Source organism: Terrapene carolina, unplaced genomic scaffold (genome assembly GCF_002925995.2).
Source record: "Terrapene carolina triunguis isolate 2854851 unplaced genomic scaffold, T_m_triunguis-2.0 Scaffold310, whole genome shotgun sequence".
NCBI lineage: Eukaryota > Metazoa > Chordata > Testudines > Emydidae > Terrapene > Terrapene triunguis.
Window position 1 is genome coordinate 1,995,253 of NW_020664661.1, and position 23,071 is coordinate 2,018,323.

At 47.6% G+C, this 23,071-nt stretch overlaps 1 protein-coding gene across 4 annotated transcripts in view; it reads right to left on the bottom strand.

Annotated features, from left to right (window-relative positions):
• PPP3CB (protein phosphatase 3 catalytic subunit beta) overlaps positions 1-20,642 on the bottom strand; it is a 112,864-nt gene extending 92,222 nt beyond the window's left edge. For all 4 annotated transcript variants that reach the window (XR_003370095.2, XR_002909150.1, XM_024218764.1 and 1 more), the window contains exon 1: positions 20,409-20,642. Coding sequence is in view for 2 of the 4 variants with exons in the window: in XM_024218764.1 (XP_024074532.1) it covers positions 20,409-20,475 (67 nt within the window). In the remaining 2 variants the exon portion in view is untranslated. The remainder of the gene's footprint in view (positions 1-20,408) is intronic.
• Positions 20,643-23,071: the final 2,429 nt, after the last annotated feature.

Genomic DNA, 23,071 nt, shown 5'->3' on the forward strand with positions numbered 1-23,071 from the left:
TAGTAAAGTTTGACTACATTTATTTCAGAAGCATTTTGGCTGTAGAGTAGTGTTATCAGACACATAGATGAACATGATTTGTTGGGGGAAGAGTCAACATGGTTTTTGTAAAGGGAAATCACGCCTCACCAATTTACTAGAATTCTAGTCAACAAGCATGTGGACCAGGGGAATCCAGTGGATATAAAATTTACTTAGATTTTCAGATTTTGACAAGATCCCTCACCAAAGGTTTTAAGCAAAGTAAACTGTCATGGGATAAGGGGGAAGGTGCTCTCATGGATCAGTAACTGGTTAAAAGATACAAAACAAAGGGTAGGAATAAATGGTCAATTTTCAGAATGGAGAGAGGTAAACAGTAGTGTTCCCCAAGGGTCTGTACTGGGACCAGTACTGTTCAACATATTCATAAATGATCTGGAAAAAGGGGTAAACAGTTGGGTGGCAAAATTTGCAGATGATACAAAATTACTCAAGATAATTAAGTCCAAAGCAGACTGCAAAGAGTTACAAAGGGATCTCTCAAAACTGGGTGACTGGGCAACTAAATGGCAGATGAAATTCAATGTTGATAAATGCAACGTAATGCACATTGGAAAACATAACCCCACTATAAATATAAAATGAAATATAAATATAAAACTATACAGGTAAATTAGCTGTTACCACTCAAGAAAGAGATCTTGGAGTCATTGTGGATAGTTCTCTGAAAACATCCACTCAATGTGAAGCGGCAATCAAAAAAGCGAACAGAATGTTGGGAATCATGAAGAAAGGGACAGATAAGAAGACAGAAAATATCATCTTGCCTCTATATAAATCCATGGTATGCCCACATCTTGAACACTGCGTGCAGACGTGGTCGCCCCATCTCAAAAAGATATATTGGAGTTGGAAAAGGTACAGAAAAGGGCAAAAAAAATTAAGTGGGATATGGAACAGCTTCTGTATGAGGAGCAATTAATAAGACTGGGACTTTTCAGCTTGGAAAAAAGACGACTAAGGGGGGATATGATAGAGGCCTAAAAAATCATGACGGGTGTGGAGAAAGTAAATAAGGACATGTTATTTACTCCTTCTCATAACACAAGAACTAGGAGTCACCCAATGAAATTAATAGGCAGCAGATTTAAAATAAACAAAAAAGAAATATTTCTTTGCACAATACACAGTCAATCTGTGGAATTCTTTGCCAGAGGATGTTGTGAAGGCCAAGACTATAACAGGGTTCAAAAAAGTACTAGATAAATTCATGTAGGATAGGTCCATCAGTGGCTATTAGCCAGGATGGACGTGGAAGGTGTCCCTAGCCTCTATTTGCCAGAAGCTGGGAATGGGCGACAGGGGATGGATCACGTGATGATTACCTGTTCTGTTCATTCCCTATGAAGCACCTGGCATTGACCACTGTTGGAAGACAGGATGCTGGGCCAGATGGACCTTTGGTATGGCCGTTCTTATATTCTTATGACTTGCAAGGAAGAGAGGACAGGATGGACTCTGCCCAGCCTGAAATGCTGCCGAACCTCAGGCTCACAGAAAAAGTGAGCTCAGACTAAGGGAGAGTATGTCTCAGGACTTGCGTTATTTTCAAAGATCTGTAACTCTGAGTCATTTAGAAGTAAAATCACTGTGGTTAAGAAAATCCTTTGCTATGCCTGTGTTCCTTGCTTTCCTGCCATGTAGTCCCTGAAAGGGTTAAACTAGAAACCCAGAGTACTTACAACCTAGGTGGAACTCTGAGGGAGCACATGCAAGCTACTCAAGCGGCTCAGAGGGGTTCAAACAACCATTTCAGGGTCTAGGACAGCTGTACAAAGGCATCCTACATCCCAAGGAAGATAGGCAGGTCTGAGCCTGGGAACCTGCCCTATAGTTAGGGCCCTACCAAATTCACGGCCGTGAAAACACGGTCTCCCCCATGAAATCTGGTCTTTTGTGTACTTTTACCCTATATTATACAGATTTCACAGGGGAGACCAGCATTTCTCAAACTGGGGGTCCCAACACAAAAGTTTGTGAGGGGGGAATCGTAAGATTATTGTAGGGAGGTCATGGTATTGCCCCACTTACTTCTATGCCTACTGCTGGCAGCGACGCTGCCTTCAGAACTGGGTGGCTGGAGAGCGGCGGCTGCTGGCTGGGTGCCCAGCTCTGAAGGAAGTACCCTGCCAGCAGCAGTGCAAAGAGTGCCATACCATGCCACCCTTCTTCACTGCGGCCTTTAGAGATGGTGGCAGCTGCTGGCTGAGGACCCAGCTCTGAAGGCCTCAACACAGAAGTAAGGGGTGGAAATATCATACCATGTCATCCTTACTTCTGCGCTGCTGCTAGCGGTGGCACTGCCTTCAGAGCTGAGCTCCCAGCCAGCAGCTACCACTCTACAGCCACCCAGCTGGATCAAAGAGAGAATGTATTTTTTTGCCAAGCCCACACAACAGAAACTTTCCACTCTAAACTCTTAAGCCTTGGCTACACTGGTGCTGTACAGCGCTGCAACTTGCTGCACTCAGGGGTGTGAAAATGCCCCCCCCCGAGCGCAGCGAGTACAGTGCTGTAAAGCGCCAGTGTAATCAGAGCCTGCAGCGCTGCACGCTCGCTCACAGCGCTGCAAGCTATTCTCCTCGGAGAGATGGAGTACTTACAGCGCTGCGAGAGAGCTCTCGCAGCGCTCTCGCAGCGCTGGCAGCGCGACTACACTCACGCGGCAGCGCTGGGAAGTCCTAAGTGTAGCCAAGGCCTCAGATATAAGCTGCTAAAACTCATGTCCAAGTTATGAGTTCGAAGAAATTAGACCCCATTTTTAGATACATTTGGATACAAATCATTGAAACTACTAAATACCAGACCTCCAATCCACCTAGCTCCTCCCTTCCTCCTTTCCCTCCCCTCCCAAGTCCCTTCCTACCCTCCTTTTCCTATTTATGTCTTCTCCTATTTTTCTACTGTAACTCCCACCCTAATGTGTTATGTCTATGTAGTGTTGTTTGGTTTTGTATTATCTGGTCGTGCAGCTTTGATGAGTTGTAAAACTGCATAATTCTACTGGAGACCCTACGAAGCATGTGGTATTTGGAAACATATCCCAGCAGTACGTTATTTAACTTTTTCAATTTTTTGTGTTTTCATATAATAAGTCAATACAAAAATATCACAAAAAATAGAAAAAAACAAAGTAGTCAGAAAAATAGGATTGTATGGGACCATCACCTTATGGCTTGCCTGAGCTAGAATAACTTTGGCAGGAAGAGAAAAGCTACTTTCAGGATCAGTAAACTCTTCCAAGTACTGGACCTGAACTAGTGATCAGAAAGAAGAATAACTAATTTGATCCCTAAAATATACCAGTATTTAAATTTTTAGTCAACATGATTTTCTACATGCATTTTTAGAAAGTGATTCCAAAATTAACAAGCAGACAGACAAAGGCCAAATCAAGTAAGTATAGACAAACAGGCAGAATGGGGACTGCAAAATAAGAAATGGTTACTAACCTGTTCTGTAACTGTTGTTGTTCGAAATGTGTTGCACACATCCATTCCACTTCAGGTGTGTGTGCATCCAGTGTACTGTTGGAGATTTTCTCTCAGCAGTACACATGGGGGCAGCGCATGTGCCCTATACTGCCTCACACTGCTGTGCAATGGTAAAAGGCAGAACCACCCCCAACTCAAACCCCACCTCCCATCTTCTTCTTACCAGAAAGACTCCAATATAGAGGACGATGAGGGTGCATATCATGGAATGTACACATGCAACACATCTTGAAGAACAACACTTACAGAAACAATAACCGTTTCTTCGAATAATTGCACATGTTCATTCCACTGCAGGTGACTCACAAGTAATTCTATCTGGAGGTTGGATTGGAACCTGAATAAGGATTGGAGAACCATACGTCCGAACCTGGCATCATCACAAGATTGCTGAGAGATGGCGTGATATGAGACAAAGGTATGGTCTGAAGACTGTTGCAGCTTTACAAATGATCAGGACAGGCACTTGAGCTAGGAAGACCACCAAGGCCGCACGAGATCTTGTTGAATGTGCTATTACTCTGCTTGGTATAGCTACATTGGCCAAGTTGTAACACAAGCATATACAGGAGAATATCCAAGATGAGATCTTCTGAGAAGAGACACACAGTCCCTTCATCCTTTTTGCAATTGCCACAAATAATTGGGAGGACAATCTACACTGTTAGAATTCTATTTGGACAGAACCAAACACTCTCCTGACATCCGAAGTGTGTAATCTCTCCTTGTCCTTATGGGCTTGAGGATTTGTAAATAAATAAAATAGGTATGTTGCCTGACTAAAATGGAAAAGATACATACCACTTTTGTAAGAAACTTTGGATGGGAGCATAGATAAACCGTGTCCATGTAATTCACCTATTCTCCTGGATGAGGTGATTGCCACTATGAAGGCCACCTTCATCGAGAGATGCAACACGGAACAGGGTAGCTAAGGGCTCAAAGGGAGGACCCATTAGTCCTGACAAAACAAGGTTCAAGTCCCAAGAGAAAAGGAACATCTACCTGAGGGTACAACCTTTCCAGACCCTTCGAAAAACATATTTACACAGAACTGAAAAACAAGAACAATCATCAGTTGGAGGGTGGAAGGCCAAAATAGTTGCTAGATAGACTTTGATGGAACTAATGGCCAAACCTTGTTGTTTTATTGGTAACAGTGGTGGCTGCTTACTGAGGGCCCAGCTTCTGCAGCGCAGAAGTAAGGGTGGTAATACCATACTAGCAACCAGGGGAGTTAGAGAGGGAGTTTGTGGGAGGGAGTCATAATATAATAGCTATGGTGAGGAAGGGCTGCATCGCCAGTGCCAACGCTGCTCCTGTCTCCTCCACCTGCGCCTGTATCCAGACAGACAACCTAACCATGGATGCCTCTACCCAGATCCTGGTTTGGATTTGCAAAGATTGTGGGCTATATTTCCCACTCACAGAAAGCCAGGCTCAGGTGACCATCCAGTGTGAAAGGTGCCTGCTGGTAGAATCTCTCAGGAAGCAAATGGGAGAGCTACAGGAAGTGGTGGCTAGGCTGAGGAGCATCCGGGCCCATGAGGAATTCCTTGAGAGTATTCATATGGAGACATGCAAGGCTGAGGAAGCTATCCAGCTACAGAGGACTGCTGTCACACCACCGGGGGAGGAGGGTATGGCTCTGTCACAAGGAGGACACTGGCTGCTGGTTACTTCTGGCAGCAGGTAGTACTTCACCCCTACTTCCAACCCACCCACCATGGTGATGGAAAACCGCTATGCTGCCCTGGCAACGAGCGATGAGGAATCACCTCCGAAGGTAGAGGAGGAGAAGCCATGTACCCCCAAGACTGGGAAGATTGCAGCCACCTCTCCCAGGAGGAAACGTAGGGAAGTGGTGGTTGGTGACTCTCTTCTGAATGGGATGGAGGCACCCATCTGTCGCCCTGACATGGCATCCCGGGAGATATGCTGCCTGCCAGGGGCCCATATCCGAGATGTTACGGAGGGATTGCCAAGGATCATCTGGTCCTCTGACTACTACCCCATGTTACTCATCCATGTGGGCACTAATGATACTGTGAGGTATGCCCCTCAGCAGATCAGAAGTGACTACAAGGCTCTGGGAGTAAGGGTGAGCGAGTTTGGAGCACAGGTGGTGTTCTCTTCAATCCTTCCGGTCAAGGGTAGGGGCCCAGATGCATCCTGGAGGCAAATGCCTGGCTGCAAGGATGGTGTCACCAGGAGGGCTTTGGCTTCCTCGACCACAGGATGCTGTTCCAGGAAGGACTGCTAAGCAGAGATGGGGTCCACCTATCGAGGAAGGGAAAGTGCATATTTGGATATAGACTGGTTAACCTTGTGAGGAGGGCTTTAAAACTAGTTTCCAAGGGGGAAAGTGACCAAAGACCACACAGGTAAGTCAAAAACATGGACACCTGAGAGAAGGGTCGGAATTTGGGGGAGCATGGGCTGTTATAGCAGGGATAAGGGAGAGATAAGACAGAACTGGGGGGGGGGGGGGGGAAATCAAATCAGTATCTTAGATGTCTGTACACTAATGTGAGAATCATAGAATATCAGATTGGAAGGGACCTCAGGAGGTCATCTAGTCCAACCCCCTGCTCAAAGCAGGGCCAATTCCCAACTAAATCATCCTAGCCGGGGCTTTGTCCAGCCTGACCTTAAAAACCTCTAAGGAAGGAGATTCCACCACCTCCCTAGGTAACCCATTCCAGTGCTTCACCACCCTCCTAGTGAAAAAGTTTTTCCTAATATCCAACCTAAACCTCCCCCACTACAACTTGAGACCATTACTCCTTGTTCTGTCATCTGGTACCACTGAGAACAGTCTAGATCCATCCTCTTTGGAACCTCCTTTCAGGTAGTTGAAAGCAGCTATCAAATCCCCCCTCATTCTGCTCTTCTGCAGACTAAACAATCCCAGTTCCCTCAGCCTCCCCTCATAAGTCATGTGCTCCAGCCCCCTAATCATTTTTGTTGCCCTCCGCTGCACTCTTTCCAATTTTTCCACATCCTTTTTGTAGTGTGGGGACCAAAACTGGACACAGCACTCCAGATGAGGCCTCACCAATGTCAAATAGAGGGGAATGATCACGTCCCTCAATCTGCTAGCAATGCCCCTACTTATACAGCCCAAAATGCCGTTAGCCTTCTTGGCAACAAGGGCACACTGTTGACTCATATCCAGCTTCTCGTCCACTGTAACCCCTTTCTATCCACCTTATAGTCCAAGGATGGGGAATAAGCAGGAAGAACTTGAAATGCCAGAAAATAAACACAGCTATAACATAGTTGACTTGGTGGGATAATACGCATGACTGGAATATTGGTATAGAAGGGTACAGCTTGCTCAGGAAAGACAGTCAGGGGGAAAAGGGAAGAGGTGTTGCCTTATATATTAAAAATATATACACTTGGACTGAGGTCAAGATGGAAATAGGAGACAGATTTGTTGAAAGTCTCTGGGGAAGGATAAAAGGAGTAAAAGACAAGGGTGATGTCATGCTAAGGGTCTACTACAGACCACCTAACCAGGAACAAGAGGTGGATGACACTTTTTTTAAGCAACTAACAAAATCATCCAAAGCACAGGACTTGGTGGTAATGGGGGACTTCAACTAGCCAGACATCTGTTGGGAAAATAACACAGCAAGGCACAGATTATCTAACAAGTTCTTGGAATGTATTGGAGACCATTTTTTATTTCAGAAGGTGGAGAAAGCTACTAGGGGAGAGGCTATTCTAGATTTAATTTTGACAAATAGGGAGGAACTGGTTGAGATTCTGAAAGTGGAAGGCAGCTTGGGCGAAAGTGATCATGAAATGGTAGAGTTCATGATTTTAAGGAATGGTAGGAGGGAGAACTGCAAAATAAAGACAATGTATTTCAGGAAGGCAGACTTTAGCAAACTCAGGGAGTTGGCAGGTAAGATCCCATGGGAAGCAAGTCTAAGAGGAAAAACAATTAAAGACAGTTGGCAGTTTTTCAAAGAGACATTATTAAGGGCACAAGAGCAAACTATCCCACTGCATAGGAAACATACGAAGCATGGCAAGAGGACACCCTGGCTTAACCAGGAGATCTTCAATGATCTGAAACTCAAAAAGAGTCCTACAAAAAGTGGAAACTAGGTCAAATTACAAAGGATGAATATAAACAAATAACACAAGTATATAGGGACAAAATTAGAAAGGCCAAGGCACAAAACGAGATCAAACTAGCTAGAGACATAAAGGGTAACAAGAAAACATTCTACAAATACATTAGAAGCAAGAGGAAGACCAAGGACAGGGTAGACCTATTACTCAATTGGGGGGGGGGGGGGGAAGGGAGAACAACAACAGAAAATGTGGAAATGGCAGAGGTGCTTAATGACTTGTTTGTTTTGGTTTTCACCAAGAAGGTTGGTGGTGATTGGATATCTAACAGTGAATGCCAGTGAAAATGAGGAAGGATCATAGGCTAAAATAGGGAAAGAACAAAAACTGAAAAAGGGCAAATACAGTGCCAATCTATAAAAGGGGAAATAAGGACAACCCGGGGAACTACAGACCAGTCAGATTAATTTCTGTACCTGGAAAGATAATGGAGCAAATAATAAAGCAATCAATTTGCAAACATCTAGAAGATAATAAGGTAATAAGTAACAGTTAGCATGGATTTGTCAAGAACAAATCATGTCAAACCAACCTGATAGCTTTCTTTGACAGGGTAACAAGCCTTGTGGCTATGGGGAAAGCAGTAGACATGGTATATCTTGACTTTAGTAAAGCTTTTGATACTGTCTCACATGACCTTCTCATAAGCAAACTAGGGAAATGCAACCTACATGAAGCTACTATACAGTGGGTGCATAAATGGTTGGAAAACCATTCCCAGAGAGTAGTTATCAGTGGTTCACAGTCATGCTGGAAGGGCATAACGAGTGGGGTGCCGCAGGGATCAGTATTGGGTCTGGTTCTGTTCAATATCTTCGTCAATGATTTAGATAATGGCATAGAGAGTACACTTATAAAGTTTGTGGAGGATACCGAGCTGGGAGGGGTTGCAAGTGCTTTGGAGGATAGGATTATAACTCAAAATGATCTGGACAATTTGGAGAAATGGTCTGAAGTAAATAGGATGAAATTCAATAAGGACAAATGCAAAGTACTCCACTTAGGAAGGAACAATCAGTTGCACACATACAAAATAGGAAATGAATGCCTAGGAAAGAGTACTGCGGAAAGGGACCTGGGTGTCATAGTGGACCACAAGCTAAATATGAATAAACAGTGTAACTCTTGCAAAAAAAGCAATCATTCTGGGATGTATTAGTAGGAGTGTTGTAAGCAAGACACAAGAAGTAATTCTTCCATTCTACATTTCAAAACAGGGATCCTACCAATGTGAAATTAACGTTCTTGTCAATTTCATGGTTCCAGCTGACAGCCACCCTGACAGTCAACAGCTATTCAAATAAGGCAGTTCCTACACAGACACTGTCACCCAAACGACATCGACCTAAGCCTTACGCCTCTCTTTGAGGTGGATTTACTAGGTGAGCGTATCGGCTAAGGTACAGCGGCAGAAAAAACACAGTAGTGGGTACTTACTTCAGCTATGTCTACACTATGGACCTTACAGCAGCACAGCTGTACCCACTGCAACTGCGCCACTGTAAGGTCTCCCATGTAGCCATTCTATGCTGGCAGGAGATAGCTTTCCCGCCAGCATAATTAAACCACCCCAACGAGCAGCAGTAGCTATGTCAGCGAGAGAGCGTCTCCTGCCGACATAGCGCCATCCACACCAGTGCTTTTGTGGGTCAGGGAAGTGGTTTTTTCACACCCCTGAGCGACAAAAATTTTGCCGACGTAAGTACTAGTGTAGACAAAGCCATTGTTAGGTCAGCGTAAGCTGCCTTATGTCCACTTAACTTTGTACTGTAGACATGCCCTAGCCCTTATGGCTGCAGACATAACCCTGAAAACATGAAGTGAGCACAAACCGATAAAGGCCTTGGCTACACTTGCAGATGTACAGCGCTGTGAGTTAACCCTGACTTCGTGCAGCTGAGTAGGGAAAGCGCTGCAGTTTGTCCACACTGACAGCTGCCCAGCGCACTGTCGTGGCCACATTTGCGGCAATTGCAGCGCTATTGGGAGCGGTGCATTATGGGCAGCTATCCCACAGAGCACCTCTTCCCATTCTGGCGCCGTGGGTTGTGGGAAGGGGGCGTAGGTGCGGGGCATTCTGGATCCTGTCCCAACGCCCCGTGATGCATCGCTTCGCATCCCAGAAATCCCTTTGTTTCCGTCCACCTTTGGCGCCATCTTTCAACGGTTTCTGTGCAGCGCGATCTGTCTGCGGGAAATGGAGCCAGAACTGCTGAGGTGTATGCTGACATCTCGCCAGCACGTCACGTTTGACTGTCGAACTATTCCTTAAGATCCAAAGTGACAGTGAGAGTGGAGTCTGACGATGCTATCGAGCTGCGTAACGCGTATGACACGAAATTGCTTGTGGCATTCACAGACATACTCAGCACCATGGAACGCCGCTTTTGGGCTCAGGAAACAAGCACTGAGTGGTGGGATCACATCGTCATGGAAGTCTGGGATGACGAGCAGTGGCTGCAGAACTTTCGGATGAGAAAAGCCACTTTCATGGGACTGTGTGAGGAGCTTGCCCCTACCCTGCGGCGCAAGGACACGAAATTGAGAGCTGCCCTGCCAGTGGAGAAGCGGGTGGCTATTGCAATCTGGAAGCTAGCAACTCCAGATAGCTACCGGTCAGTCGCAAACCAGTTTGGAGTGGGAAAGTCGACCGTTGGAATCGTGTTGATGCAAGTTTGCAAGGCCATTAATCATATCCTACTCAGAAGAACCGTGACTCTGGGTAACGTGCAGGAAATAGTGGATGGCTTTGCACAAATGGGGTTCCCTAACTGTGGAGGGGCAATAGATGGGACGCACATTCCTATTCTGGCACCACCCCACCTAGGATCCGAGTACGTTAATTGGAAGGGGTATTTCTCTATGGTTCTCCAGGCGCTTGTGGATCACCGTGGGCGTTTCATTGACATTAACACAGGCTGGCCCGGAAAGGTGCATGACGCACGCATCTTTCGGAACACTTGGCTGTTCAGGAAGATGCAGGCCGGGACTTTTTCCCCAGAGCGGAAGATCATGGTAGGGGAAGTTGAAATGCCCATTGTGATCCTTGGAGATCCCGCTTACCCATTAATGCCGTGGCTCATGAAACCCTACACAGGGAGCCTTGACAGCAGCAAGGAACAGTTCAACTACAGGCTGAGCCGGTACCGAATGACTGTGGAGTGTGCCTTTGGCCGTTTAAAGGCCCACTGGTGATCTCTGTATGGGAAGCTGGACTTGGCCGAAAACAGCATCCCCGCGGTTATATCCGCGTGCTGTGCCCTCCATAATATTTGTGAAGGGAAGGGTGAAAGCTTCACTCAGGCATGGACCTCCGAGGTTCAACACCTGGAGGCTGAATTTGCACAGCCAGAGAGCAGGGCTATTACAGGGGCCCAGCACGGGGCTGCAAGGATTAGGGATGCCTTGAGGGAGCAATTTGAGGCTGAAAACCAGCAGTGATATCTGTGACCTGCACGGGAGTGAAGTGCAGTAGTTCCAATCTTTAGGAATCAGTGTTTGCTAAGCAGACAAGCAGACTTGCAGTGCCTATTTATTTACTGGGCTAAGGAGTCTTTTACTTTATGCAATAATGAAGAATGTTTGCAAAGCCAAAAAATCCATTTATTGAAAAGAAAAAAAATTTATTTATTGAAAAGAAACAAGGGGGTGGAGTGGGGAACAGTACGATCACAGATTCGCGTATGTCCTGTCTGGTGTGCTGTGCAGTGAGTGCTGCACTTCAGGATAGCTATACTGCATGGTGATGGGGGTTGAGTGAAGAGGGTAAGGGTCATGGTTTTCAGGGCTGGGTGGTGAAGATACTGGTGTTGGAGGCAGCGGGTGGCATGAAGAACACAGAATTGGGGAAAGTGGGTTGGAGGTGACAGTGGGGCACAACAGAAAGAGTTTTGGGACAAGGGCTGTGGGGGGGGGGGGTGGCGTTTGCGGTACTGCTCCTCTTTCTGCATGGCTACGAGCTCCTGGATAGTGTCTGCTTGGCGCTCCAAGATGCTTATGAGCCAATCAGTGCTTTGCTGCCAGTGCGCGGTGCTTTGCTGCCGGTGCGCTGCATTTTCCTGGAGGATCCTGCTTTCTCTCTCCCTCCAGTTCTGTGCTTTCTCATTCTCTTTAATAGATTGCCGCATCACTTCTGGCAGCATATCTTCTGTGCTTTTTCGCGGTCTCTTCCTGAGTCTTTGCAGTCTCTGAGCAGGCGATAAGAGGGACGGCTGAGGTCTCAAGGTTGATGCAGCTGTATAGGCAAAATGCAACATTTAACAGAGGCAGCATTGTTTATACCAGACAGAGTAATGATTCCCCCCGCACTTAAGGAGTAGAAAACATAGGGTCTACACAATAGCATAATTTTCCCGTCCGAAACAGAGCACACATCCCACGGGAGCCTCAAAATGATAAGGGGGACTGATTGTTTCAGGGCTGCACTGTCCTCTGGGTTTCTGTGCCTTGGGGAGAGCCAACAGCTTCAGGGGGCACCTACACTGAACACTGTCCCAACATTTTCCACAGGAGTTCGTCCTGGACGATATCTCGCTGCTGAGGGTGACCTGGGAAGCAAGGGAGGGTCTTCTACTGCAATGCGGCTTCCGCCCTGGCCCATATGCAGCTTGCCTGTGTGCAGCAATAGTCCCCCCGCCCCTCGCGGCACAGTGGCGCGGACACGTTAGCCTGGCTGGGACAAAGACCACGGTGGCTCTCCCGATAAACCTGCACAAGCGCATTGCACATGTTCTGGATGACACATTCGAGAAGATTACCGAGGCCGATTACCGCGATGTGATAAACCACATCAATGCACTATTCTGCATCTAGGCATGCATGCCTAACCCTCCTCTCCCAAAGAGCCCGCACCAAAAAAATTCCTTCCCGAAAAAAAAACGCTTACCAGGAACCTGCTCTTGTGTTTGTCCTCCACCAAGTACCGGCCGCTGCGACTGGCTACCTTCCTCCTGGCTCGAGAAGAGCTCCTGGCTGCATGGCTCCAGGGATTCCGGGGTGTCTCCATCCGGCCCCCCACCATCACTCCCGTTTTCCTCCTCTTCCTCCTCCCCCCCCCCCCCCCACCGGCTCTGAAGTGTCCATGGTGGTGCTTGGAGTGGAGGTGGGGTTAACCCCAAGTATCGCATCCAGCTCTTTGTAGAATCGGCAGATCGCGGGGGGAGCACCCAAGCGGCCGTTTGCGTTGCGGGTTTTGCGGTAGGCACGCCGCAGCTCCTTCACTTTAATCCTGCACTGCAGGGCGTCCCGGTCATGGCCCTTTTCCATCATGTCCTTTGATACCTTCCCGAAGGTATCGTAATTCATACGGCTGGAGCGCAGCTGGGACTGGACAGCTTCCTCCCCCCAAACACTGATGAGGTCCAGCAACTCGCCATTGCTCCATGCTGGGGCTCGCTTGGCGCGTGGAGGCATGGTCACCTGGAAAGATTTGCTGAAAGCACTCCACGCCATGCCGGGCTGAGCAAACAGGAAGGGGATTTTTAAAATTCCCAGGGAATGTAAAGGGTGGGTCACATGGTTGGTTACCTGAGGCCAGGGCAGTAGAGTTTGAACTGATGACCAGAGTGGCTAGAACAGGCATTGTGGGATACTGCCAAATAATTCTGGAGGCCATTCACAGCGCATTGGGCGGCCACACTGGCGCCGCAGCGGCAGCGCAATACACGCTATTCCTCTCGGAGAGGTGGAGTACATGCAGCGCTGCAACCACGGAGATACAGCGCTGCAAATGCCTTGCCAGTGTGGACGGGGAGTGAGTTACAGCGCTGGGGGCGGCTTTACAGCGCTGTAACTCGCAAGTGTAGCCAAGGCCATAGAGAGCCTAAATCAATAGTTCTAAAAGGTGTGAACTACCTTATTCATCTCAATTAAGGATCCAGGGGCTCTGCAATTCAACAACTGTAGAATCTGCCCTTTTTCCAAGATGCCACAAAATTCACCACTTTGCTAACATTTTTGTAAATGCTTGGGACCTTGTGCATTCCAATGCATGCATAAATAAAGCTGTTTAGATCCTGTGGACCTTTAGACTTTGGGTTTAAACCCATCAGAACGTTTCTGAACTGTGCAACAGCTTCCTTCACAGTGGTGCAGCTTCCTTGCAGCTGTAACCTACTTCAGGAGCCTTAAGGTTTCCCTAAACTTTTCAATATCTATTTAAAAGTGTATTGACAAACAATCTACTTACCCTATTATTTTAACTGAAAGTTTTGAAAGGCCCCTTATAAGAAAAACAAATGTGTTTTAAGGATACCAGTTTCCACATCACACACCCTTAACTGCAGCATGACTTTGATCATGGCAAAATTTTAGAAGTTACATTACTTTCATAAAACAAGCATTTGCTTTACCTTCTCATTCTGACATAAAACACACTGCACTATTTAAAAATATAACAGTTTGTCAGCATATGGACTGGTAATTAACTAAAAGTTTAGTGGTTACAATCACTGTATCTACTGGAGTCAGTTTTCTTGGAAACCTTGAGTAGTCTTCCTCCTTTGCATCAGCCAGATATAATTAGTAAGCAGAACAAACACTGATACTGTTCTGAAAGCAAAATATCAGCAGGGATAAAAGCATGTCTTTGAAATTCAAAGGCCTTCAATTGCTTATTCAGTAGTCTACCGTGAATATGATTAATCTCCATCACTTTTAAACAACTCCTCAGTTTTAAACAATCACCTCTTGGGATTACCTTAACTGTACTGCAATCTATTTTAAAGGACAGCTGGAAATACCAAAGTCTATATATAAGCAGAGTTTGAAAGAACTACTTGCCTCCACATCCAAGAGGAGAAGAAATTTGGAGAGGGAATGAGCAGAGAGTTACTGTATCTACTTACTCCTTCGGCTGAAAGCAAAGCAGCCTGAGTGCCACTAGTGCTTTCCCAGGATTGGGGAAACTACTGAGAGGACAAGCAGCCTTTTCAGGGGGAGTCAAGAGAAAACTTGCACATGCTTTGTTGTATGCAGGTGACTGCCCAAAAGAGAGTGAGATGATATAAATTTAAAAAGTAAACCAAGGGGGAAAGTTTTTTTTGGGGGGGGAGGGGGGGACAAAGATGATGGGAGTTGTTGGGAGAGTGAAAATATAGGCTGATCCAGATGCCCATCATAACTGCAGTGAACACATATCCATATGGACCCCAGAATTCTATCATGGTAATCTGAGCACACAAGCACTTTTTCCCTTTCTGCTGGTGAAATGAGTATGGCCAGAAAGTAGTTAAACAGTGGCTTCTCCTCAATATAGGACATAATACACTAACAAATTCAAAATCTGTGGATGATCTGTGAACCCAAAGTTTGTTTGAACAGTTATAAGAGCACTAATCAATTACTTTTATCACAAACACCTGTAAAAAGCACCAGAAAAGTCTTAAATGTTACTGGCAAACAAGGAAAATAAGAGAAATCAAGTTATATTTAATCATAATTTTGACACAACATGATGTTGCAACTTCTGAACCACACAATACAGTACGGTGCAGGGACATTCAATGTCACTGACTGAAGCTGAATGGGGGCACTGCAGAAAGATTGCATTTTTCTCCATTCAGGAGAAAACAGTTACCATATATACTCATTCATAAGCCACCACTACCCCACCTCTGACCATGGATTCCGAGGCGGGGGTAATCTCAGCCATGCCTGAGGATTCTGCGGACGGGGAAGATGAGGAGGATGATGACGAGCTTGCGGAGAGCACACAGCACTCCGTTCTCCCCAACGGGCAGGATCTTTTTCTCAGCCTGACTGAAGTACCCTCCCAACCCCCAGACAATGAGGCCATGGAAGGGACCTCCGGTGAGTGTACCTTTGTAAATATAAAACATGGTTTAAAAGCAAGCGTTTTTTAATGATTAATTTGCCCTGAAGACCTGGGATGCATTCGCGGCCAGTACAGCTACTGGAAAAGTCTGTTAACGTGTCTGGGGATGGAGCGAAAATCCTCCAGGGACATCTCCATGAAGCTCTCCTGGAGGTACTCCAAAAGCCTTTCCAGAAGATTTCTGGGCAGTGCAGCCTTATTCCGTCCTCCATGGTAGGACACTTGACCACGCCATGCTAGTAGCAAGTAATCTGGTATCATTGCATGACAAAGCCTGGCAGCATATGGTCCCGGTGTTTGCTGGCATTCAAGCAACATCCGTTCTTTATCTCGCTGTGTTATCCTCAGGAGAGTGATATCGCTCATGGTAACCTGGTTGAAATATGGGAATTTAATTAAGGGGACAGAGGTGGACATTCCTACTGGGCTGTTTGCCTGTGGCTGAGAAATCCTTCCCTGCAGTTAGCCGGGAGGGGGAGGGATCTTCCCTGATACCAGCCATGCGGTGGGGGGAGGGGTAAAGCGATCATCCCACAGACTTGGATGGGGGGGGGGGGGGTTAGTTTGGTTTCTGCTGCTGCACGTTAACAGGAAAACCACAGCACTCAACGGGCTTTGCTTGCTATGTGGGAAAGGAGCCGAAAGACAATGGCTTACCATGGCCGCATGCAAGCCGAATTCTGTTGCCCGGACCTGCGTCTGTGCTCTCTAACACCAAAGCCGCAGGCACTCAATATTAAGATGCAAAATGCGACCTTGTACTGAAATCACATGTGCTATGTAATGTGAATAGTGTTGTTCACTGTGAAAGAGTATAAGCGTTGTTCTGTAAAATGTATCTTTTTAAATACTTCTCTACCTTTTCTCCCCTCCCTCCCGCAGCTGCAAATTTTTCAAGCCTCCCTCTCCTCCATCCCGAAGGCTATCTCAGATAAGGCGGCGAAAAAAAAGGATGCGAGACGAAATGTTCTCTGAAATCATGGAATCCACCCGCAATGAAAGAGCTCATCTGAATGAGTGGAAGGACACGGTATCAAAGTACAGGAAAGATGCCAGTGAACATGAGGTCATGAGGGACACTCGAGATGAGAGGTGGCAGGCTGCAACGCTGGGGCTGCTGCGTGATCAAAAGGACATGCTCCGGCATCTGGTGGAGCTTCAGGAACTGCAGCAGGAACACAGAGTGCCGCTGCAGCCGCTGTATAACCTCCCTCCCCCCTCACCATGTTCCATAGCCTCCTCACCCAGACGCCCAAGAACGCGGGGGGGGGAGGGGGGAAGGCCTTTTCCTTCCCTCCTATCCTCCTCCCAAACCCCACCCGGGCTACCGTATCAGTTCTCTTCCTATGTTTATAATCAATTAATAAAGAATACATGATTTTTAAATGATAGTGACTTTATTTCCTTTGAAAGCAAGCTGTGATCAAAGGGGGGAGGGTGGTTTGTTTACAGAGAATGAGTCAATCAAGGGGGTGGGTTTTCAACAAACAGAACTTTCACACCGTAGCCTGGCCAGTCATGAAACTGGTTTTCAAAGCTTCTCTGATGCGCAGCGCTTCCTGGTGTGCTCTTCTAATCGCCCTCGTGTCTGGCTGCACGTAATCAGCGGCCAGGCGATTTGCCTCAGCCTCCCACCCCGCCATAAAGGTCTCCCCCTTACTCTCACAGAGATTGTGGAGCACACAGCAAGCAGCAATAACAATGGGAATATTAGTTTGGCTGAGGTCTGAGCGAGTCAGTAATGTGCGCCAGTGACCCTTTAAACATCCAAATGCACATTCTACCACCATTCTGCACTTGCTCAGCCTGTAGTTGAACAGGTCCTGACTACTGTCCAGGCTGCCTGTGTATGGCTTCATGAGCCATGGCATTAAGGGGTAGGCTGGGTCCCCAAGGATAACGATAGGCATTTCAACATCCCCAACGGTTATTTTCTGGTCTGGGAAGTAAATCCCTTGCTGCAGCCATTTAAACAGAGTAATGTTCCTGAAGACGCAAGCATCATGAACCCTTCTCGGCCAGCCCACGTTGATGTTGGTGAAACGTCCCTTGTGATCCACCAGGGCTTGCAGCACCCCTTGCGGTTTATGTACTGGCTACCCTGGTGCTCCGGTGCCAAGATAGGGATATGGGTTCCATCTATCGCCCCACCACAGTTAGGGAATCCCATTGCAGCAAAGCCATCCACTATGACCTGCACATTTCCCAGAGTCACTACCTTTCGTAGCAGCACCTCAGTGATTGCTTTGGCTACTTGCATCACAGCAGCCCCCACAGTAGATTTGCCCACTCCAAATTGATTCCTGACTGACCGGTAGCTGTCTGGCGTTGCAAGTTTCCACAGGGCTATCGCCACTCGCTTCTCAACTGTGAGGGCTGCTCTCATCTTGGTATTCTGGCGCTTCAGGGCAGGGGAAAGCAAGTCACAAAGTTCCATGAAAGTGCCCTTACGCATGCGAAAGTTTCGCAGCCACTGGGAATCGTCCCACACCTGCAACACTATGCGGTCCCACCAGTCTGTGCTTGTTTCCTGGGCCCAGAATCGGTGTTCCACGGCTATAACCTGCCCCATTAACAGCATGATCTCCAAAGCACCGGGGCCCGCGGTTTGATAGAATTCCAGGTCCATGTCCTCATCACTCTCATCACTGCGCTGCCGTAGCCTGCTTCTCCTCGCCTGGTTTTGCAGGTTCTGGTTCAGCATAAACTGCACGATAACGCGCAGGTATTTACAATGTTCATGACTGCTGTCTTGAGCTGAGCGGGCTCCATGATTGCCATGGTATGGCGTCTGCACTGTTCACCCAGGAAAAAAGGCGCAAAATGGTTGTCTGCCATTGCTTTCCCAGAGGGAGGGGGAGGATGTACCCAGAACCACCCGCGACAATGTTTTTGGCATTGGGATCTCAACCCAGAATTCCAATGGGCGGAGGAGACTGTGGGAACTATGGGATAGGTACCCACAGTGCAATGCTCCAGAAATCGAAGCTAGCCCCAGTACATGGACGCACACCACCGAATTAATGTGCTTAGTGTGGCCGCAAACATTCGACTTTATACAATCTGTTTCCAAAATTCGAATTAATCCCGTAGTGTAGACATACCCATAGATGGGATCACTTAGCATCTACTGTAGCCAATGATCTTACCTTCCAGCTCTCTGCTGTAAAAGTATCCCAAATCACATTGCACCTTGTGAAAAAAGCCCACCATTTTCTGCCCCTCACACCAGCAGCAGAGATAGTATGGGTTAACTGTCCAGATTTTCTCCAGAAGGCACTGACACAACATAACTGTGCAGCATGGTAGCTGTGGACAAGCCAACAGAATTAACATATGGTTGGATCAGGAAAATGCTCCTGTGTGGGCAGTTAACCATATTAGATGTCATTGCTATCAAATTACTATCAAGAAGCTATCAAAACCTGGTTACACTTACAGTGGTTCTATATGCAACATAGACAGGGTCAAAACCAGATTGCATCCCCAGCACACAATTCTGTAAGTATAAAATAACAGTCTTAACTTGGATTTTGGAATAGCTAACTGCATGGGTTATGATTAACATGGACTGTTTGAGAGTTTGGAAATCAGCAGGTTTTCCAGTGCAGTTTGAAATAACCACTCACTGTTAGTTCTCCTGTATCGTCTGAATGGCCTAACCTAATTATTTCATGCAACAAATTGCAAAGTGTAAAAAATATTACAAGCCTCCGCACTATGCATTATTACAACACTGTGTTAACAGTTCTGAGAGCCACTGACAGGGCAGAATGCTCATTTGTAGTATTTTTTACTTTTATTTTTTGCAACTGTTCAAACAAATCAATAGGTTAAGCAATTGAAAATGAACACCACCTTATTGCAAGTAAAGCACTCTGGAAAACACGCTGAGTTACAAAATGTACTATGGGAGTCCAATGCTTTGAAAACAAATATGTCCCTTTAATTTCTCAAGCTTCCCCATTATGTAAAACTTGAATCTTCAGGGCTGTAGTTTCAAAGCATATTTTAGACAATGTGTTTCTAAGAATGCCAGTGTTCAAAACAAATTGCTGCATACAACAGCAACTCTTAAATTACGTAGAAACTGTACAAGCACAAAATAATAAGCCACTTCAAATAAATAACCCCACCACAGGTAAATACAGTTTAATTATCAAACATAGAAGACCATAAAATAAAAATCTTGTTCTATATGATTCATGCAAATTGAAGTTGGAAAAGTTCTTAATGGGTCACTCAGTCTTCTCCTGACAATCCACAATTTATGCGTGTTGCTACTATTTTAAAACGATGCTATTATAAAGAAGGTCTGTTTTTGTAAAAACACTAAAAGAACAGACCTGTTGCACCCTGAAAAAAGGGTCTACACATCCTGCAGCACTTTGGCCACTAATCCATCAGAATTAGAAACCTGAAAGCAGTGACCAATAGCAAAAGAGGCAACTACTCCATGCTCCCTCCTCCTCTGTTCTGTCAGGGTGCACGCTGGAGAGAAGGGACTGACTATTAAGACAGCAAAAGACCATTGCAAGGATCTCATGTGGAGGAGACCGTGCACACACACAGAGAGGAGCCTGTCTACAGTGCGCAAGCCTCCAGAGTACTCTTTATAGATACATCCCACAATACACACCGGGGACACCCATACACTGATGCCTAGCCCCCCATGCTCAGACATATACAGTCCCCCTCTCTCTCAACCCCCCACAATCGCACACACCCCCCCACTCATACAGCCCCTCATCTCCTATGCACGCACCCCCCTCACACACAGCCCCCCGTACACACACGCCTCCCCACCCTCTCTCTCTCATCCCGCCCCACGCCCCGCAGCCGTGTCGTTAACTCCGCAGAGGACCGGTTGCGGCGCTGACGGGGCTCACCCTTAACGGCCCGGTCGCTGGTGCCGAGAGGCAGCGGCGGCTCCTTGCTCCCCTCCTTGACGGACATGGCCGGGCTCTGCTCCCGGCCGGCGACTGCGGCTCTACAGGCTGCGGGGACACGCAGGGGCGGCAGCAGCTAGAGGCCCCGGGCGGCAGCGGCCCAAAGGAACATGGCGTCAGGCGAGACTCCGAGTGCCCCACAGCGAGGGGACAGTCCGCCTCGGGACCGACATGCACCGCGCGCCACCCTATGACTGGCGGCTAAGGGAGCATGGGAAAACTCTCCTTCCCGCTACTTCCGCAGCATGGCCCTAAGGGAGCGTGGGAAAACTCTCTCTCCCGATACTCCCGCAGCATGGCCATAAGGGAGCATGGGAAAACTCTCCATCCTACTTCCCGCAGCATGGCCTTACGGGAGCGTGGGAAAACTTTTCCTCCTGCTACTCCCGTAGCGTGACCCTTCAGGGAGCATGGGAAAACATTTCCTCCTGCTATTCCCGCAGCATGGCCCCAGTTAAAGTTCCATTGAGCTAATGGCTGATGAGGCTGACACAGCTAAGACACCTCAGTTTCGTAGTCAATCATACAGACAAGTGTGACGTGGCCAGAATCACGTCAAACCACCTTGGCTTGGCTTAACCTGATGGATCAAGTACCCATTTTGCAGCTGGGTGAACTGGAGCAGACCTTTCTGTGTGAGACTTGAATCCATGATCATTGAGATTGTAGTGCAGCACCTTAACTGCTCAGTTACACCCTTTGAGATATCCCTAAGGGAGCATTAGTAAAATTCCTCTCTCCTGCCTCATGCCCCCAAAAGGGTGTGTGACAGACATTGCAATTCCATTTAATATCTTTGAGGACCTGTGATATTTGAGGGAACATTCAGCTCCATTAGGAATTCTGTCACCACCTGCCCTGGCACCTTGAGGGGGGCATAATGCTATCATTCTATGGCACAGAGTGACCAGGGAGATTGAAGTGTTCTCCTAGGGGCTTGTTTACCTGCACATCTACCAATGTGATATATACCATCATGTGCCAGCCAGGGCCGGCTCTAGGCATCAGCCAAACAAGCTGGTGCTTGGGGCGGCACATTTTTAGGGGCGGCATGGCCGGCGCCAGAATGCCGCCCCTAAAAATGTGCCACGGCCGCCCTAGCTCACCTCCGCTGCTGCTGCCTGGGAGGGAGGGGGAGATCCCAAGCGGCCGCGGCGCGCGAAACAACCGTTCAGAGCCTGGGAGGGAGGGGGAGAAGCGGTGCCCGCGCCGCGGCCACTCGGAGTCTCCCCCTCCCTCCCAGGCTCTCAAATCTGGGAGGGCGAGGGAGATCCCGAGCGGCCGTTTCGTGCGCCGCTGCTCCCCCTCCCTCCCAGACTTGAGAGCCTGGGAGGGAGGGGGAGAAGCGGCGCCCGCGCCGCCGCCGCTCGGAGTCTCCCCCTCCCTCCCACGCTCTCAAACCTGGGAGGGCGGGGGAGATCCCGAGCGGCCGTTTCGTGCGCCGCTGCTCTCCCTCCCTCCCAGACTTGAGAGCCTGGGGGGAGGAGGCAGGGCTGGGGATTTGGGGAAGGGGCGGATTGGGGGGGGGGGGCGGCCAAAATTGTTTTTGCCTTGGGCGGCAAAAATTCTAGAGCCGGCACTGGTGCCAGCAATGCCCCTCTGCCATGTACATTGGCCAAACCAGACAGTCTCTACGCAAAAGAATAAATGGACACAAATCTGACATCAGGAATCATAACATTCAAAAACCAGTAGGAGATCAATTCTTCAACAAAAAAACTTCAAAAACAGACTCCAGCATGAAACTGCAGAACTGGAATTAATTTGCAAACTGGACACCATCAGATTAGGCCTGAATAAAGACTGGGAATGGTTGGGTCATTACAAAACCGAAACCTAATTTCCCCAATAACAATTTTGCTAGGCAGGAGAGAGCCAGTGGCAGAGGGAATGGGGAGGGGGATGACAGAACTAAGGAGTTCTTGGCTACACCTTCCCTTGTGGTCAAGCTGCTACACAGCAGCCATTACTTGACTTAGGTGAAGTGGATGATCATGTCACAAGTCCACTTGGCCACTCACTCAACTGCTATGAGGAGACCAACTTCCTGGATCCTGTGTGTTTTAAGCCTCTGGAGTCTGAATAGAGTCTAGGCACTGGCCTGGGCTTGGGTGCCTAGGCACATGCTCAGAGTGCAGCTCCTTTTTCTAGTACCTCCTCCTGGGAATTTAAATGCTGTGGCCTACTATACAGCACCCTGGAACTAGTGCTGACCCTCAGGCTCCTGCATAGCTTAGATACACCCTCTCCCAAAATCCCACCAAAGGTGTGAGCCTTATGGATCACAGTTTAAGCCTTCCAGGGGGCATACGCTGAAGTGTAGGACACAGCGCATACAGACTTTACACAGGACTCAAACACAGCATTGCTCTTTATCTAATAGCATGAGGAATACACATATCTATATAAAAATAATAAACCCTGCACACATTTCCCTGCCTCAGCTTTCTCACCACTCCAGAGCATTCTTTGAGTTGGGAATAGGGTCAGTGTTCTTTTGTTGCAGTGCATGGCTTGGGTTCTGAAACATGGAGTCTCCTCTGATCTTAGCCAGTCCATCCCCTACCACACTGATCTCCAAACTTTGTGTGTGTCTTCCCCAT